The 20,535-nt window shown below is 39.9% G+C and overlaps 1 protein-coding gene across 1 annotated transcript in view; it reads right to left on the bottom strand.

Moving 5' to 3' along the window:
• Positions 1-303: 303 nt before the first annotated feature.
• LOC104516401 (septin-2) overlaps positions 304-20,535 on the bottom strand; it is a 32,749-nt gene continuing 12,517 nt past the window's right edge. Inside the window, exons 7-12 of the mRNA XM_010160710.1 lie at positions 17,856-17,957; positions 16,909-17,054; positions 15,785-15,868; positions 14,722-14,779; positions 8,367-8,460; positions 304-1,084 (exon numbers count right to left, since the gene is read on the bottom strand). Of these exons, the coding sequence (XP_010159012.1) occupies positions 8,392-8,460; positions 14,722-14,779; positions 15,785-15,868; positions 16,909-17,054; positions 17,856-17,957 (459 nt within the window). The 3' untranslated portion in view covers positions 304-1,084; positions 8,367-8,391. The remainder of the gene's footprint in view (positions 1,085-8,366; positions 8,461-14,721; positions 14,780-15,784; positions 15,869-16,908; positions 17,055-17,855; positions 17,958-20,535) is intronic.

Genomic DNA, 20,535 nt, shown 5'->3' with positions numbered 1-20,535 from the left:
TTATCCAAGGTATTTACAGACCTAAAAGATGTCACTCGGTGCCTAATGAACTTTGGAAAAAAGTGGATGCAAAGTCTTGCTACCTAACTTCCAGTTAAAACACTTTTATAGTTGTTTTGAACTGAAATCAAAGCAGTTTGTATGTAGACAAATTATAGAACATGCCTTCATTCCCCATGGTAAATTCCCACAGTTCCTGTGATTGTGCACCACGCACAACGCCATTACAACATTTTATACATTAGCTGCCAAAAGCCAAGATCCAAAGAAACAACAAAAAACAGCCCAAAATCCAACATTTTCCACATTCATACGATTTATTACAAAACTTCAATGAAAATTAGTGTTATGGTATATAAAAGTTCAGTACACGCCATCGCTCAGCTGACAGATAAAAACGCCTGGGACAAATGCTCGCCACCTAGTAAGACCTGAAGACAAATCTTCAGAGGCATTGGCAGAAGCTGTTGGCATGCGTAGTGTTTATGGTATGTTAAGGCACAATGACTTAGAAAAAGACAGCTTCTTTGCATCACTGGTAACTCATCAGTGTTTTGTACATTGTCTCATACATCACACAAATATCAATCACCAGAGATGAAGCTTCAGGAGTAACCAAAGCACAGAGAAGGTTATGAAAAACTGATACGATACACAACAACTTAAAATGGCAAGTGAAAGTTACGATATTGTGCAAACACACGTTTACTGTAAACAGGCCACAAAGTCTCTTACTATTAATCACGAAACTGTCCTGAATAACCTAGCAGGTACACGATTAACTCCTTAAACCCACCACGACGACTAGTCCAGACAGTGTACTCTATCAGTTTCGGTATAAAAGGGTATAGGAAGGATAATAAAACCACAATTTTAAGTATGAAGACAGTGTTACCAAATGAATCAAAAAAGATACAACATATAACTTGATTAACATTGAATATATAAAACAAGCCGTTTTACAACACGCTCTTCAGACTTTGTTTAACGCAGGTCTTGATCTGCGGCATCCAGCTTTTGCATTTGACCGTTACCGTTCGTCAAAGAAAACAGAGCACCCATCCACTTAGGGAACTGTATGCTGCTGCGAACAGAAGTGGAAAACAAAGAGCGTTAGAAAGGACAAACTCTCGGCGCTGTCGGCGTCTGGGGGAGCACAAAGCCCCTCCGCGCAAAGCGGCGTCACCCAGGGGACGGGGCGACGCGCTGACCCACAGGGACCTGCGTTAGAGCGAGATCAGCTGAGTCGGATGCAGCTTGGCCCTAAATGTTTATCACAAGTGTCTAGTAAGAGCACACAAACGCAAATCTATTTTTAGTTACATACTTTCTTCAGCACCCACACCCCCCTCCATCTGCAAGAGTACGAGAGCTGCGTTACAGCCCATCTCAACAGTAATGCCAGCAAAAAAACAAGCCTCAGTCAGCCTGTTACGCCAAGGGTCACTGCTGGTGAGGACAACAAAACCTGCTGCCCAAACAGGGCTAAAAGGAAGCAGCGAGTTTGATGTCATGCACAAATAAACTCTTAGGACAGTGCTTAGGTAAAACAGGAAAGCGAACTTTGTTCCCAAGCATTCACGCAGCAGTATTCATATGGCTAAAAGAAGGGATACTGGTCCATTATTCCAAAAATAACTACAGCTTTTTGATCTCTCTATAGCTACTTGCCAGTCAAAAAGGCTGCTACAAAGATCAGGCCCTGCTTAAGAAGCTGTGTCAGATTTGGAACTCAGGAGACACCTCAAGTTCTCCAGTCCCAAAAATACTCATTCCCAACAGGAAAAAACAGCTTCAGCTATACATTCATCTGGATGGAAAAAAGAAATATTCTAGAAGAGATTGTTGTGTCAACTTGCTTGTGAAGTACAGCACAACACTCAGCCAGGCTACACTTGCTGACTACAGCTGGGGTAAGGAGCAAGGAAAGCCGACAACAGGGTCCTTTGCTCTTGGCCATTCTCAGAATGGGAATCCTGTTCAACACGCCATTACTTCACACGTTAAGCAGGCATCGCTTCCCAGAACAACCAGAACAAGCAAGCCAGCATTAAAGCTTTAAAGGCAGAGTCTGCACATTGCTAACCAAATTCAATATTCAAATTCAGTATTAACCTGTTGTGCTACCCTGCTGCTTGGAGGATGAAAGAGAAACTGAATTTCTGCCATTGCCTGCCTAGCTAATCTGCTACAGAAAAGGAAACTTGAAGTCATGTTTCAGACTCACAAAAAGACTGGAATTTCCCATAAACATGAAGGCTCGGGTTATAAGCATGGCTGTGCACTGATGTTAACCAGCACTAGCAACACGATATCCACATTTTACGTGCTTGTAGAACACAGTAGGGCAAACAAAGTATGTTAGGGCATTTTCATTGCGGATTCATTTCACTGCTTTCTTCCTAATCTCCTTATGAGACAATATCTTATATTAGGCTGATATTATTCTTTACAAATTTGATCTCCAGTTTTATCAGACTAGCCTCAGAGTCCCCCATACTCCTTTTACAATACACAGCTTTAATAAACGCTTCCATCTGCACTGCAATTTATACCATTATTTAAGAAAGACAGTGCATTTCTCCAGTAGGCCATTAAGCAAAAACTTGCTTGGTAAGCAGTGTAACGAGCCTTACGTATGCCTGAACATGGTCAGACAGCTCAGAATCCTACATCTGTAAAGGTTTCAAAAGCCTTGGGAAGGAATGGGTTTGCCTCCCCCACAGCTGCTTCCAAGAACACCACTACAATGCAGGGCAACTTGACATCTCTCTACGTACACTTTTCAATGACAGAGATTTGTTTTATAAGCAGTTACATTTTTTCACTGACCTAAATTGTTTTTCTTCAAATAGCACCCATTTTGTCTTGTAGCTACAGCCCTTTGAGTGCCCAGTCGTGAGCAAGAACTTTGAGAAAAGGCATCCCTCCAAAAAGAGCGAGTCTTGGATGACACCAGTCACAAGGATGGAGAAATGCCACTGCAGCCACTGCACTGCGGACTTCATCCTTCCCAAGGCATCGGCACATCGCAAAAGCAAATAAATATATTTCCGCTCATCCCCGACATTTCCCCACTAAACAAGATTTCTGCAGTGACCCATTAGGAATTTTATATTCTACTTCATATTCTCTGGGATCACTTGGCAAAAATTGAGCCAATTTGCATTAATCCACTTACTGACAATTTATTGAGATACAGTTTGGGGAATTCTGTGATAATACCAGAAAAATTTGCTATTGCATGTTTCAATCTTTTTCACTTTATGCTTTGCAAACATCATGTCATTTCTTGGAAAGCTTTTAAGTCTGCTCAGTAAAGCATTTTGGTTTTTGTTAGGTGGGGAGACCATTTCTCTCTCCTCTATGAGCATAGCAGCTCTGGAAATTGGTCTCAGTGGGAATATGTTTTCCAAGATGCATAAATCCTACAGCATTAGAAATGATACACAGCTATTTCTAGGAGACAACTTTCCTTACAGAAACAAGTCCTAACACACTCCTCGAAATTTTGCCCACAGAAGATGCAGACAGATAAATATCCAAGCAAGATTCTGAAGAGCCAGACAACAGACAATATTTAGGTACAGGAAGTTTACAGACCTCACTAATCCTTCAGACTTACGTATCATATTAGTGATACATATTTTCTCTGTACAACACTTTGAGGACTACAATTTTAACAAAATGCTACCTTTTTCCTGTTGGGAAGAGTCATACAACTTATTCTCGGTCAAAAGCCACAGACAGAGGTGCTGTGGAACTGCCAAGGTCACAACCCAAGTACAACACCATCTTTTGTTATGTTCTACTTACAATCCAGGAATATGACTCTTTCAACCAAGTGAGAGCAGTGTGGACTAACTGGGCGATGCAAGATACTATTTTTAGATGAACAAAGCCAAATGAAAGTGTTATTGCTCTATACATGAAGGATTAAAAGCCATACCACGACTCTGCCATCTGTCTCTCTGCACATTATACGCAAGGGCAGGTGGGTACCAGCTACAAGGTGGCTCTTGGGGTCCCTGCTAAGATCTTGCTATACAAGTTAACTTCAAGGCCCTGTGGACCCACACCAGTTCAGCACTTCAGCTCTACAGTAGCCGAGAAAAAATGTGACTTTCTACGAGAAGTTTGTTCTCTAAGGGAAATGAAAACCTGTGCTAGCCCATCAATGGAGGGTTTGCTGAACAACTCCACAGTCAGAAGAGCTGAAAAGAGCTGGAGAACGATGGCACTCTTCTAGTCTAGTTTCTAGCCAGGGAAACATCCACTGGCAGTGCCAGGCAGTTGTTCCAAATGCTACAAATTTGCCCAAGCCTCACATTCTCTAGGCTCTCAATTTCAGCTGCCAAAAACTACATCATCATCTTTACTTCCTCAAATGACATTTCTCATCAGATCAATTCAGCATTCAGCAGCATCGTTTTAGAAGGCTGGTTGCTATGACAATGCTTTGTCTTGTTCTGCTAAATGATATCAATTCATTGGTAGGAAGAACTAGCTGTTTGGTTCCTTTAGTACTGTTCTTATCAGAAATCACAAGAGCATTAGTGAGCTCAGGAGGCTTTAAAATACCTGTGGAAATCATGCGTGATACTAAAAGCATTTTTTACATCTTACAGATATTTTAAGTGCAAGATGCTTGTTGTTTTGGTTTGCCTTTTTTTTTTTTTTCCTGAACACATTTCACTAACCATAACTACATTTCCAGCTGGCTATATTTGTTTTCCATAGCCTGGCTTCTGTTACTGGTTTGTCCCAGTATGATCTTGACGCTGAGGGGAAGACAGACAATCCAGACTTGTAGGAATAGTAAGAGGAAAACAGATTGCAGAGAGCTACGCTTTCAGAAACAGAGATGGAAAAGGAAGAAACACCCACCAATAACCATTCCATTTGAAAAAAGTAATTCCAGCTTCTCGTAATAGCTGCACATCTGAGATGGACAAGTTAAGAAACTAGTAAATATGCTGTTGGAATTGCTGCAGGCTTATTTCAAAAGCATTTCATGCTGGAATATCCAAATAAAACTAAATCTGGTTTAGTTTTTGGTAACTTATTCCACCCATCTCCCTCCTCCCCAATCCTTCATTTGGACTGTCAAATATAAGAAGCAATAAGCTCCTACATTTTACAGCAGTCTCTTGCATTTTAGAAGCGAAAAAAAATCATGCTTTTCTTGAAGTCTCTACCATGCTTCGGCTACCAACACCTCCACACGCACTGCACCCACACAGATGCTAGGAAATGGGTAGAGGAAACACAGGTGTAGGTTAACACACCTTCCTTAGGGCTGCTCTCAAAAGCTCTTAATCACCACCATCACTTAGTCTAAGACTGTACTCACAGGCTTTTGTCAAAAACTGCAGGTGGCACACTGGTCACTACTGTTTCCAGAATCGTCTTCCTTTCCTACTTCAAACCCAGCCTCCACCAGTGCTCTTCTTCATTCCCCTCCAAGTTTCTACTTCTCCACACAAGAAATCTATCCATCCTCTTTGGAAACTTTGAACATATTCCCTGCATATAATCTTTGTCGGGGCTTGAAAGTAAAGGAAATGGCTTGAAGTAAGTTTTCCCTTTGCTCTTTCCATAAAACTTTCAAAGATGCTCCTTTTCAAAAGGGATCAGCAAACCAGACCGTCCCGTCACCCCATCTGCATAGCACTTTATGATAATACAGAGTCCTCAGTCCTTTTGGCAAGGATTTGAGTTTAGCACTTCTTAATCATTACGCAATGCCAGACTCTTTCCAGAAAACCCCAAAGCACTCAGCAATGTTCTCTCCACCCAAGATAGCCACTTCTGGTTTCAGGTGTTATTTCATGTATTTGGATATTACCACTTTCCATTATCCTACTGTTTACTCCCCAGCCCTTATCTATGAAGGTATTTACACCATGCTTCTCTTTCCCCAAAAGTATCTGAAAACATCCTTATATCTGTGCGTTATGAAGGGGAAACTATTTTTAAGGGGCTTTTGAAAAAAATATGTATGTATTTATCTAAAATAGTAAGAGTGAAAACATTAGTTTTTACATAAATTATCTATGAAGTTACGCATTTTTCTCAGCACAAAGATATGTAAAAGTGCAAAAGAGCAATTGGAGGAGAGACACTGCTTTCAGCAGCAAAGCTGATCCTTTAAAGTTCTTGTAAAACCAGAACCTGAGAGATGGTCAAGATAAGCTGTGACAGAACAACAAGATTGATATCAAGTAAATTTAAATTTGTTGGCAGTTTGGTTTGGTAAACTACTGTGTTAATTACAAGTTTTCTGTTTTCTCCCAAAATATTGAGTTCAATAAAATACAGCAAATACATCTGAGGGGAATGCTGGGGGTAGAAATCATTCCTCCTAAACTGTAAAGTCAGTTAACATGCACGAGAGAAACCTTCCTAAGGCTACATTCTAGTTGAGGATTCACTTCAACGTGCTGACAAGACCATAGAGCAACACTCTGGTGCTCTGCACGTCAGCCAACAAGTTACACGAGAAGTCCATCAATCATTATCTCAAGGGCAACAAAAAAGAAGTTCAAAATTCTTTCCTGAAAGCAATCTGTCACAGGGTTTCCACAGCAGCTACAGAAACGTAGTTTAGCAGAATCCAAAGAAACAGCAGAACCTCCACATACGAAGATCACATTCAAATCCTTCTCAAATTTGTCCACATTTAATATTTCAGACCACTAACTTCAAGATTTAGTTCAAACTAAATCACAAGATCATGTGGACGCTTAGTTAAATCTGCAAAGCTGCCCTGCTTAACACGTTTGGTGGTCCAAGATGTATTCCAGACCAGCAATGTAAAGTATCTCCTGAACCACATTTCACTTGGGCGCACGTGAGCACGCTCAAAACTCTGTTTACTTACGTATCCATGGCTGCAAATTCAGCCTGGGACAAACCATGCTCCAGTTTGTTTTTATAAATACCATATCCAGTATTACCAGAAGCTGTGAAACACAGGGAATTCTGGTGCTATTACTGGCTAACCATTAGTGGGAATACTGTATCCCATTAGCCCTCAGATACTGGTTTCACAGCAAATCCAGTACCTAGGAACTGAAGAAAGAGCGCTGGATCTATCTGTATCATCTGCCATCCTGGGCTCTGCCAGCAAAACTGGACAAACCTGCCCAAACCTTGCAAAACACAGTAGTAATAATAATAATTTATGCTACATCAGGTTTCCTGCGTCAAATGGCCATTTTCACAAGCGGTCAGATTTCAGCCAGATGATAAAGTCATCAGGAAAGCTTGGGACCTTCAGTTCAGACTAAAATATTTAAGAGGCTGCATAATTACCAGCTCCTGTCTGGTGAAGTGAGAGGTTTATGTCAGACACTGCTATCGCATGCTGCATGGTCAGCCACAAAATTATCCTCAGTGTTTAGATTTCCAACTCTGGGAAAATACATCTTAGTATGGAAGTTGGAAGACATGATGTAAAGACTCCTCGATCTGCAAGACTTGGAATTATTACAGTAAGAAACCTGAGTCTGAATTACTTTTTTCCCCTTAACTGCTCTAAGATCACAGTGCACATATGAGTAAAACCATTAACATCTGCTTAAACAGAATCCAGTGAATAAGTTTATTCCTTAGGAGACACTTTTTTCCTTTTTTCTTTTCTTTTTTTTTTTCTTTTCAAATATAAACAGGAAGACTGAAGGTTCAAATAAAGGCAACAAAAAATCTCCTTATTTTAGGCTTGGAATGTTGGCAGCTGCCACAAGGTCATAAGGGATAATATAATCCATTTTATTCAAGCTTTACATTCCAGAAGGCCAGCAATCACAACTAGAGTATTAAACTGAAGTATTAAGCAACAAGACTCCTCATATCCTTCTATTTTTTTATTCTTGCATTTACAAGAAATTATGCCAGAAGAGCTGCATTCTGAAGAAAGTATGAATACTTGTTACAGGATTTCTTTTTTCACTCACTCTGATCCCACCTAATATATCTTAGAGGCATCAAGGGAGTCTGTATTCAGTACACATAACCAGTTTGTGTAAAATTGTTCAGTTCTTTGAAAAAACTGCTATAAATTCAGAAGCCTATGTACCCCAAAACACCCTAATTTTTGTTTATATATAGTCAAATTCATTTTCTGAGCAGCTTCTGCTAACAGAAACAAAGCCAGATGATCAAGAAGTAAGGCACTGAGATAAACATTTACAGGTCTTAAAACCAACTGGAAAGGTAACATCTGCATAGATTTTTCTAGTCTACATAGAAAAAATTGTGTGATGTTCTGGAAGTACTGTAAAAGCAAGTCTAAAGTGCAACATTAACAATAATCACGGTGAAAGTCTTACGTAAGAGGAGTAAAAAAGTCAGAGAAGTCATACCTGATGCAGGCAGATGTTAAACATCTTAATCATCACCAGGCTTCATCCTCATTTGGGCTTGCATCTGTGCAATCATCTCCTGCATGCGGCGCAGCTGCAAGATAAACACACCCACGTGTTTAAAACAATTTCACAAGGGATCCAAAATCCAGGAAACTTTAAATCTTTTTCTTCTATGGTAGAACACAGATCTGATTTGCCTCTGTCTAAGTTGGAAGCGATTAGTTCACATGACTGAATACTTGTTTTCCCATCTCAGATTCTTTAATGCATTACAGCTAACTTTCACAGAAGACTTGTAAGAATACCTATCATGTGAAATAAGCAATAAAATCCAAATCTTTTGAAATTTACAGCCCAGAGAAATAACATTTAATCTACAATAAAGAAAACATGCCCTTTACATGAGTACAGAGATACACCGCTTGAGTGAGCCGAGGCAGCGTTGTCCTGACACACGGGCTCAGAGCCTAACACCACGTACGAATACTCGTCTTGTGGCTAACCAGACACTGTCCCTAAAAATTTGCAGAGCTAAGGGCCAAGCAGGCAGACAAAATTTAAAAACTGCTTCAAAAGCAAACCAGAAAGATGCTTACAAAATCTGGAAAGAGACTAAACATATTAAGCACCAATATTTTTACATCTAAACAATGACCTTTACTGGAAATCCCTGTTTTCTTAAAGGCGCTTTCTTATGACACTTACAGGTTAATTTCCATCTCATAAAAGGCCAGTTTATATATGATGTGCTTTCCCCCTCCCCTCAAAAAAGCCCCATTAATCTAAATAGAAGTTTCTAAGATAGAGTAAGAAACACTAACACACATTTTCAAAGCATATACACAAATACCTCTAATTTGGCTTATAAATGCCTAAGTATTTCCTTCCAGATGTGGGTGGGGAAGCTGCTCCACACACACAATGGCAACTGCCCTACCTTACCAACTGGAAAAGAAACAGGCTGCCATTTCCATGCCCACTGTATAAAATACAAGTGCACCTCAAACTGGAGATCAAGCTCTGAGGCGTGTATAGCAAGTTTTCGTTATTCTGAGAATAACTGTGTAGTGTTTAATATATCCAGCTTTTTTCCCCTTTAGGAAAAAAGTAGTTAGATAACTGCTTTCATTTCTTTTCAGGGACACACACACTCTTCAGCTCTGAAATTGTGATCCTAGTTACTCCATGATATTCAGTACAAAAGAATCTGTGATAAACGATTGACTACATGGATGTGGTGTTGAGCTGTTTATATTTTTTAAAAAGCGCTGAAACATCACAGAACAGGGAAAAATTAACCGCAGATGCCTATATGCCTTTTTCTTGCCTGGTCTCAGATACAGATTTGGGAAAGAGCAAGATGCAAAGCCTGTAGCATAGGCAGATAACGGAGCTTGCCTAAAACCAGCTGGCTTACGTACCGGTACCTATCCTGCTCAGCACCACAGGTTTCAGCAGAGTCTAATTCAGGCTCCTGTGACCGCAGCATAGATTCACTCTGACAAAAGGAGATTCACTCAGGAACAGTGTGAGATACGGCCAAGACTAATGACTATACACCCACCTACGTCTCCCTGCTCAGCAAAATAAAAAGCTTCTGATCAAAAACATGTTATAATGCTGCAGGAAGCCGGGGAAAAAAAGCCGAAAGTCTCAGAAACGAGAGCTGCATTGATTCCATGGTCCAAGAAAAGTTTCAAAGATCAACTTGTATAAATGTAAGGCACCTGGTCTTTTGAACTGCCCCTCTGCAGATTTACCATCATAAAAAGACTAGCTTTTTGGAAGCTCGGCTACTTGAGTTTTCCCAAGAGCACTCCAAACTCAGCCATGAAACATTCCCAGAATAGAAACCATTCAGTAATCACAGGGGAAATACTGCTGCACATGTATTACCGTGATTGCTCAAACACAGCATTCTGCTAAGAGCCAACATCATATTCTATGATTCAAATACAGCATTGAGTCTCACATTTTCTTCACCTTAACTGACAACAATAAGCCCAACACCATGAAAAATCAGATGCTGCATGTGACTGAAATGTAAGGTAGGAGAAAAGCATGAGGAGACCTACTCTGCCCTAACATTAAGATTGTAAGAAGATTTTTCTTTTCCATTTTCATGGGGTGTTTTGAGATCCACTGGTGGAGTGTTAGTCTCATCCATTTGCTAAATAATGGCAAGTTTCTGGAGCTATTTTAGCATAATTTAATAGGAAAACCTGCAGGTACAAAGCCTGTTAAAAAACCTAGGGCACTAGGTCTCCTATGGCCATTAGTAGGTAAGTAATCACTGAAGTTTCTTTTTCATCAGGAAAGTTGGCAAAAGAAATAAAAAGGACACGACATAAGAACCGTTCCCACACATTACAATACAAGCTAAAACCAACTCGTGTGTCTTTACCTTCACCTACTGCACCAACAGAAACAATCTTTACTCTTAAAGGTGAAGGTGAATAAGATCACACAAAAGACTGAAATTGATGTCGTAACATCTGTGTTCCCTTCGCAGCTGAGGACTGAAAGCATCAGGGCTATAACCATGACTTTGATCTTGCTCAGCAGCAATCCCTCTCACTACTAAGAGCAGCATTAACGTATTCTGCATTCATCCCCAAAAGAAAGGATACTACAACATGATAGCACAGGGTCAATGCACATGATGAAAAGGAAGCTAGGAAACCATGTTTGGAAATCGGTTAAAACAAGCAATTCCCGTGAATTCCCAGATAAGAAAAATCAAAAGAGCAAACTTAACCTTGGTCTAAACTCTTAGTTTACTTTTCTTGTCAGGACTAAAATTTACTTCAAACTATCATGCAGCCACTGGGTAGTGACTACACCTAACTACTATAGCAACACAGAAAGGAAACAAACATTTAAAATTAGAGTTAAGGTTACAGAGTTAAAAGTGAATTCCACTTCCCAGTGGCTTCCAGGCCTTGAACCGAAACCGCAGATACACAGCTTTGCTTCACGGACAACATTTCACCTGCACTGTGTCTTGCCCAGAATACCAGCAAGCACTGCTCCTGTCTGAGCAAGGCGAGTGACTTTTCAGCGTCAACCCTACAGGTATCGCAGGAAGAGAAACGTGGAAAAACGAACACTGTCTACTTCCCACTGACACGCTGCCCCTCCCCACAGCCAGGATGAGTGTTTCTGCCCATGCCATTACGTAAGAAAGCTCGTGAGGCAAGAGGCTGCAAGAATAGGGCAAGATGGAAAACCGTAGACAGTGAATTCTAGGATGTTCCCATGACAGTCGCTGTTGGTTAAAAATACAACTAACCTTGTCAACTGAAGACACAAAACACACCTGGCAACATACTGGAAAAGGGGCTACCACTGAGATAAAAGTGTTTCATAGGACACACTGACATCACAAATAGCAGAAGTCGCTGTGGGCACAGCTATCACACTACATGGGCAGCAAGCATTGCTCCTTCAAAGAACTCAAAAGGACAAAAAAACCCCAATTACTCAAAAAAAAGAAAGTTGTTCTTGGCTGCAGCTCCCATGGCATTCGCTGGCTAATTGCTTACTAAGGGTTTTCTTCCCATGATGTTCTCCCAGGACCGAGAAGACAAATACCTGCGACAGCAGGCAGTTACCCCCACAAGTGAGCGTTCATCCCACCCTCACCAACCCGCAGGGCTGCTGCTAGACCCCCGCCCTGCAGCCCTGCCACTGCAGGCTGCCCCCCACTGCCCCCCTTACTGAACCAGGGTTCTTCATCTCATCCGATAAAGGGTTAAATGCATTCAGAAAGTTAAAGGACAGAGAAAACCATTTCAACACTGAGATTGATCCTGCCATATTCAGCCTACTGCCGCTGACCAACTCCACCGACAGTGGCACGAAGGGATTTGCCCAAAGCCTCAGGGTAGCTCACTGGAAAAGAATCACAGGAAGCTTGTTCCTTGCCATTTCATGTAATCGTGGCCTTAACATTTTTCTGGAAATATTGCCTCTCAAAACTTTGAAAGGTTTTTATTATGAGATATTTTCAGAATAGGAAGAATACGGCACATCACTACGAACTAAGTTTGTGCCCACAACATCAATATAAGCTGAACTGCAGTGTATTTACAGTACGAAACATGGATACCTTCATTTTTATTTTCACTTCCCAGCTCAGAAAAACAGGTCATCGCTTGCAAAGGAGCAAACGGCACAAGCAGACTGAGCAATAAATCCAAACTGACAGATTAGCAATTCCAAACTGCTGAACTGGGGACCACATCCTTTGGCATAATAGAAGATCATTTAGCAAAAGTGATGCCTTGATAAAGATGATCCTGGCATTAGCCCAAGCATTCATTCCTTCCAAGGTTATATAAACCTCACAAAACCGTAAATAGAACTTCAAGCACCATTACTGATGGGAATGCAAAACAGGAGGGGAAATGGATATTTGTTTTCTCTGCAAAGGCCATGGAATGCAAGCCCATTTCCTCTGTGCCTCTTCCCTCCCCAGACTTTTCCCAGTCTGAACCTTAGGGATGATTTGGAGATGAAGGGATTTCATACCGGCTTATCTACAGAAGATTCAGCAAAGCCTCTTGATCTCTTTGGGACAATAGAACGCAGAACTTAAAAATCTATTTGTTTTTTCAAGTTCTAACCTAATCCCCTGCAACTTCAGCAGCAGTTATTCAGAGATGATTACTCCCAGAGGAACCTTTCAGGAGACTGTCCTCCAAGAAATTCAAGACCTCAACCCTTTAGCCATATTATATAGAAAAAAATACATGACATACATGTATATAAAAATGCTGTATAAACATTCACACAAGAGTGGTCAGAATAGACCCGTATATGATAACGTGCCTACCATATCAACAGTTTCCAGGGGAAACGGTGATAGGAGAATTTTTTCAGGCATAAGCCTTACGACAAATCCTTCTACAAGGATGCCCAAGTTTCTACGTAACTACTAGACAAGTACATGTCCTGGTTCAAGTAACAGGAGAAACACTTGGAATCTTGGAAGCATTAAGAAAAAAAAAAATCCCACAAATCGTTTCCAAACAATTCTTTTGACAAGTTCAAAACTTCTGGAATTCCTGGCTATCAGCTGGTGGTCTGCTCTTGTTTCACACACACATCAGTAATGAGCAGCAGTTAATTTGTGTACAGAACACTTGCAGAAGTTCCCCTCTCATAAGTGCGTGGCCATCAAGTGTGTGCTTACGTTGCCGAAATGAAGTTATACAGTGATAAAGGTGCAGCTCGTTTCACCTCCAGTAATTCATCTCATTACCACTTACAGGTAAATCAGCTGCTTATGCCTTTCCTTTTAGGAAAATTTTTTGCTATTTATGTCAAAATGCCAGGGTTAGCCAATGGCTAACCAGGCTTAGCTATTTTTAAAAGTAGATGCTGTAAAGGAAAAAGGAAATGCACAGACGGAATTAACTATATTCCAAAAATGTCCATGTACGGGAGTCTGAATCTTTCACCTCAAAACCACACAAAACTGCTTGTAGTTTTTTATTTCTTACTCCAAATCACTGCATATATGCACTGATCTTTTAAATCATGCCTTTCTCCATTTATGGACTTGGATCCAAGCTGAACTCAATAAAAGAAGGATAAACAGAAAAAACACCACCTTCTAATTGCCAGCAAGTCTTAAGTTTTCACAATGCAAGCAGTCATAAGCACTGGCAGTGTACTACTTTGAATTTAAATACTAGGCTAAAAATCTCTGAATCTTTAGAACTTTAGCATAAAAATGTGAAGTTAAAAGGCCTAGTAATAACTTGAAACTAGAATAAGAAATCAAAGATTGAAAACATCAGATCCATCAGTTGACTAGTTCAATGGAAATACTATGAATTTTGCTGCAAGTCAAGATTAAGATGCAAAACCAGGCACATTATTTACATCATGGGATTTTTAAGACTCAGCAACCTTTTTCTACTTCATAGCCACGAGACATATGAAGAAATTTATCGATGATATGCTTGTAGTAAGCCATGCACATCTGAAATGACATTAGACTATCAGTCTACCCCAACATACTAAGTTCAGAGCATCACACGTAGCTGCCAAACTGATTTCAATACTTTAAAAAAATAATAACTATCCTTATGGAAAATTAGCATACAAAGTGGAAGTGATAAATTCCCTGCCTACAACCATGCCTACATGCTACCTACCAACCACGATATGCACGTGACTATAAACAAAACCCTTTGTACGGGCAACTTGTATGTTCAGATTAGGTCTGTCATTTTTCACAACTCCAACCTTACACTCCACAGGCAGTAGTTGATGTCGAGTACTGAAATTATAACGTAGCATGTTATATTAAAGAACAACAGTTTTAGAAGCTCACTCTTACCTCAGCCTCTTTCTGCTGGAGGATTCTATCCTTGTCTACCACTTCTTCTTCAACAGGCCTATCGAACAAAGAACGCATTGATGGTATAAGATACAGAAGTTAAAATCTCCAAGAACAGATTTCAGCTAATATAACAACAACAACCACCACCACCAAGTCTACATGTTTCCACACAGGGTAAATTAGGACATTCTTAAGCCCGTGCTTTCCTTTTCTAAAAGGTCACCTTTACCTCAGGGACCAGTTATTCACTGTTTCTTAAAACAAGACTTCTTCACTGCTACGGGGATTTTTTGCCATTTACTCTAATCAAGAGATTCCCTCCAATATCTACACATGGTACAAAAAAACAACCATTAAAGCGCTATATAGGCTATTTCCTTTCTTCTTTAAGATCAAAATGCTTAGCTGAATACTTAAAGAACAAGTGGGGACAAGAATAAGTTCCTGTCCAAAAAGATGCAGCACAGGTAGTTGTGGTTTTTGTGTTAAGTTGCCAAGGACCGAACCCTGACCAAGAGAAAACAAATGCACACACACCATAAAAACAACACACATGCATTACCAGAAAAAAAAAAAAAAAACAAAAAAAACCAAAAAGAGATGATTATTTGGTCTAAACTTCTTTCTCTAGCTCTATATGAGGCACCAAGAGAAGAGCCACCATTGCAGTCCTGCAATAACTGGAGAACATTTATTACCTAATCAGACAAGCAGGGGCCTACTTAAATGTGCCCACTAGAGTTTATTTTTTCCAAGTGGACATTATTGAATAAAAACCTATCTTGCCTGCAGCCCAGTACTGCTTTTTGCACATTCCAATTAGAAGCACAGGTAAGGGCATGGGTACAAACAACTGTTCTGGGTTTCATAAGCACAGCACTTCACTACATATTCACTTTACTTCCTGAAGAGCATTTCAGACAAATTTCAGTAACTCCATAGATCGAAATCTCCTAAAGAATTATTAGTTACAGGTGGGATTAGTTAAGAGGAAGAGCAAGCCCAGTGTCACAGTGGAAAAAGAAGAGATTCACAAGCAGCAGCACACATACAGACTTACTTGCCAGTTCGTTTTAGCCTCTCCGAACGGAAGTTCTCGTAGTGCAAATCTTGGGTCACCTCCTGCAGGTCCTGCATGTGCGTTCTAGAACGTGCAAAATGCTACTGAACACTTTGTCCTTCTTGTCAAAGGGAAGAAACACACCCTTTTATCTTCTGTTTTTGTTTTGTATAATGGGTGTCTTCACTGATAAAATAATCCTTACAGACCAAGCCTGCCACAAAGACTAGCCAAAACACTGCTTTCATGTTTATTGCTCTTTAATTCGTTCTTAAGCACACTCCCACCAATCATCTTCAAAGACCCAAAGCATGCTGTCCTCCTCTTGCTCACTAATTACTTTACAGGAGTCGTTTATACAGCCTTTGCAGTGTTAAGAACTTTGTGAAAGCAGTTATTCACAAAGATACTTTAATACATGAAATATTTTTTTGACTCTTAAATGCTATTAAGTACAATTTGTAACTGAAAACTAGGTGGAGCTCCTGATCTCACTTAAGAGCTGTCACTGCCTAACAATTTTCAATTATCAACAGGAAAAAGGGATGAGCGCTGGGGTCCTTGCTGCCAGTGCCCAGCAGAGGGCAATCCCTGCCCAGCAGAGACCGAACTCACAACAGAATTTCATTTCCAACAACAGCCACATGTCATTAAAAACAGAAAATCACTTCAAACGAGCTACATAAGAAGAATATCCGTATCACCCAAAATCATAAAGGGGTGGGTTATCGTATTTAATGTAGGATTTCCTATACTGGCATGAAAAATTACTTTTGCCTTTAGAATACTCTTCACAGTTCAGCCAGTCACTTGGAGTTACACTTTAAAAGCCTCTGCATTATAAGAAAACTTCAATTTCTATGTAAAGCCATCAAACCAGTTCACATAAGGCATAAAAAGTGTCACACATATCTGACAATGTAAAATACAGACAGTATCTTCTGAAGTCAGAGATCGGAGGATTACAGCAGCAAAACAAACTCGGGGGGGTAGATAAAATAAAAAGTCACTTTACATTGCCATTAGAGCTGGTTTTGAATCAAGGAGTTCACGTTCTTACAACTCTCTAGTCATTGTAACAGTTACATCACCACAGGAGACGGGATAATTTTACCCTTACTCACACCAGCATTGTGCGCAGTTTAAGGAAATCATTGTGCTCCGGGTTTTCAACTTCAACAACTCCCCAGGGATACAGGCGGCCTCGGATTTTCTTCCCTTTCACCTCAATAAGCTGATTGGATCCAATAACAGCAAAGGGAATGCTAGCCTAGTTGAAACAGAGCAAAACAAGTTATTGTTTTGATTTCTGACTGGTTACTCTTTTGTGTTTTTTACTCTTAACAAAAGCACAAAATATTTTCAAGGACAGGAGAGAGGGAAAAGAAATACTGACAACTGCACTGTACTAAAACCCTTCCACATCAGAAACCCAACAAATCCTATTCTAGGCAGTGCGAGCTCTCATGATGAACACCTGCAGTTGTGTCAGGACCGGTTTGTATTAACGGAGGCACAGAGGGAAATGACGCTTTGCTTTAGGAACACTCGACTGTTGTTGAGCTAACGCTCGGGCACGATGTGTCATCTGACATAACATCATGCATGGAAAACAGCCAACAGAAACATACTTCAGATGCAGATTAAAGTAGCTAGGGAGAATTTCTGATACATTCTTCAAGCACCTTTGCAAGTACCACAGCACAAAGAGGAAATGACTTTTGTAAAACCTTTATTATCTGCTCTAATGAGAGGAAAGTTGTTAATAAATACAGTAACCATAACACACACGTTCTCTATCTTTTCTTGCACGTTAAAAGGTCTGAGTTGGAAAACAGACTGCATATCACAGTTCTTGGTGAAAAGTTGCTTACATTTAAAAGAAAACAAAGTCACAACACAGTACATTCGGAATTCAGATGAAGCAGAGTCTGGAATAAAAAGGATTATAATTCCAAGTCATCATCCAAAGAAAATTTTCAACATCTTATAAAGGACTAAAGTACCTTTAAGCATACTGTAGGCCTGAAGAGCTACTGCAGCAAAATAATAAATTAGAAGTGAAACTTGCCTTTAAAACTCTGGTTTGTTCTTTAAACTCTTCATCTTCATCAGAATCTGCATCAGGGAGCTGATAAATCCTAATGCCATGTTCAGAAATCTCATCCAGAACCTTAAATTTACAGAAAAGGAATAATAATAAGAATAAATTCTTATTTCATTGAAACGGTAAGTTAAAAATAGATACAATTTTTACTGGTCTGTCACATCTAGAAAACTCAGTCTGCTTTTCTGCTTTAAGTAGTTCGACAATGCTTAGAAAAAAATTATTAGCAGAAATTGCCATTGCTTAAGCTTTGAGTTTCTGTGCTACCAAATTAGTTTGTGTCCTGCACAAATACCTTACATGGCATTAATTTTTTTCTACTTATGAATTTAAAAAAAAAAAAAAAACCAAAACAAAAACCCCACCAGATTTTTACGCCCCCCCCCCAATCAACAGAGACGTGAACCATGAATCCATAAATACCTTGGAAAGAACAGCTCAGGGTATAAAAGCACTTGGCAAACAACCTGCATGTTTTGTAGAAATGAGTACTAAGTGGGAGATCAATCACATCCTTAAATGAAGAAAGGAAGCCTACACTAGACCTGGTTGGATTTTAAAGATTTTATTTTACTTTTTTGGGAAAAAAAAAAAAGTGTATTATAAACACTGCTGAGATGTGCTAAACACAGAGGTTCTGTTACAGAATTTACTAACAGGCATTTTAAAAAGCCAAAACATTTGGTGAGATTACCTCTGAATTAAACTGTTCGTAATCTGTCTGCGATACAATCTGCAAATTCAGAAATGGCTAAACATGCAGAGCAACTCACCTGCCTGTCCACTCAGAGAAACAGGGTCAGGGATTAAATGCATTTTGTCACATTCCTAACGTAGGTTTCTTTGTGTGTGACCTTAACTAGCATACTTTTGTGCAGTGACACAAAAATAAAGTTTTTAAATAAACATATCAAGATGCAATCAAGACCTCCAGACAAGCTGTAGCTGTACTTGAGGAATAAACATCAGAATTAGAAGACTCTGAATGTTGGCTGCACAACTAGAAGTATTTGTAATACAACGCGCTCTTGCACAGCACTTTTTGAAGAGTAACAAATATGAGCTGGACTCAGTATCCAAAGTGCCAAATAACAGTCTTAAAGATTATTAAAAAGGCACAAAAAAAAGAGAAATGTGTTTTTAGAAAACACATAAAGTAAATCTTTAAAAAACCCCGCGAGATTTATTTGGAGTGTAATACAGAAGCAGACAAAGCCAAAATGAAGCTAATATGAAAAAAAAACCCAAAGTAAAAGCAATTAATCTTTAGAAGCAATTTGTTAGTTACAGCATCAGAACCATACAGCTCATGGCAAAGTATAATTTTCCTGCATTTGATATTTACAAAAATGTAAATGACAGTAGCTATTGTCTCTTGAATCAAAAAGAAAAAAGCTTATTATCCACTTTAACTGGAGAAAGTTATTCAAAAATCCAGTACGAGAAAAACCACCTATAAACAGTTTTCTTTATTGTCACTAATGTCAGAGATTAACATGAAAATCCCCCATCTCTATTCTCGTACACATTCTTTTCCTAATGAAATCACTGCAGGGGTAAGCAGCCACCCTAATTCCAGGCTTTGGAAGTTTCAAGAGGTGGCACAAGTCAATCCTTTCTTCAGACCTGAAGAGAACGCTTCTACTGCCGTACTATTAACAGTATGTGAGCCAGAAATCCCACCAAATGCACTGACAGGATTTTCTTTCGCTAAAGATAGTGTGGTGGCATGAGAGGAGCATGAAAAATGCTGAGATTCCACAATAACTCGCCTCAAAGGGATCTTGGATGTCTCAGCGGAAAAAGGTTAACTCTGCAAACTCCCTAGATTAGTGTGCCCTAACGAGCTGACCGGGAAGTCAACACCCAGCACCCGAGCCAAGCAGCAGCACTGCTGCAGTAATGAACCCTTACAGTAGACAAGGTCTGGGCAAAATCAGAACGGGGTTTGTGGAAATCATTTTAAAAAAAAAAAGTTTAGAAAAGCCTAAGTAAGGCCTTGTGCTGTCATTATTACACATGTAACAAGACGCACTCGATACAACCACAACCAGACTTCAAATGGACAAGAGGTCTTAATGAGCCTTCCCTATTGTTGGGTTCCTCTATCCTGATGGCAACTGATAGCTACGGCATAAATAAAACTTGTCCAACCAGAGCTTGATTATTAAACAGCGGTTTAAAAATAAAACAGGCCCTCACGCCACTAGAAGAGGAATGACCATGTATGAACCACAGTTATTCCCATGACAATATTTTCCTGCCAGGTACATAAACATCCCCCGCACTCACACACGCGCAGTAATAAAACTCACACGCACACTGAATAAAATAGTGTGAGCTCCCACCCACACAGAGAGCAGTATTTTTAGAAGAAAGAAGAAATTTGAGAATAAGTGTTGCCAAGAAGCAATTAAGTCGCACTCTCACAATTAACGCTGAAATCGATGCGTGTCGTTACCATTTGGCCAAAGGGAAGAGAACTGCATTGTCACCCAGTGGTAACAAAGGATGCACAGCTGGGGTAGGTGGGGCAGCGCTGCTGTGCGATGCCTTTAAGGAGCTGCATCAAACAAGAAAGCACATTTAACCTGCCTGAGATCCTCAAGATAAAATGCAAGTGAAACAATAACGGGAAAGCTGA

This window comes from Eurypyga helias, unplaced genomic scaffold, assembly GCF_000690775.1.
Source record: "Eurypyga helias isolate BGI_N326 unplaced genomic scaffold, ASM69077v1 scaffold17611, whole genome shotgun sequence".
In the NCBI taxonomy this organism is placed as follows: Eukaryota; Metazoa; Chordata; class Aves; order Eurypygiformes; family Eurypygidae; genus Eurypyga; species Eurypyga helias.
This window is presented reverse-complemented; position numbering and strand designations above follow the sequence as displayed.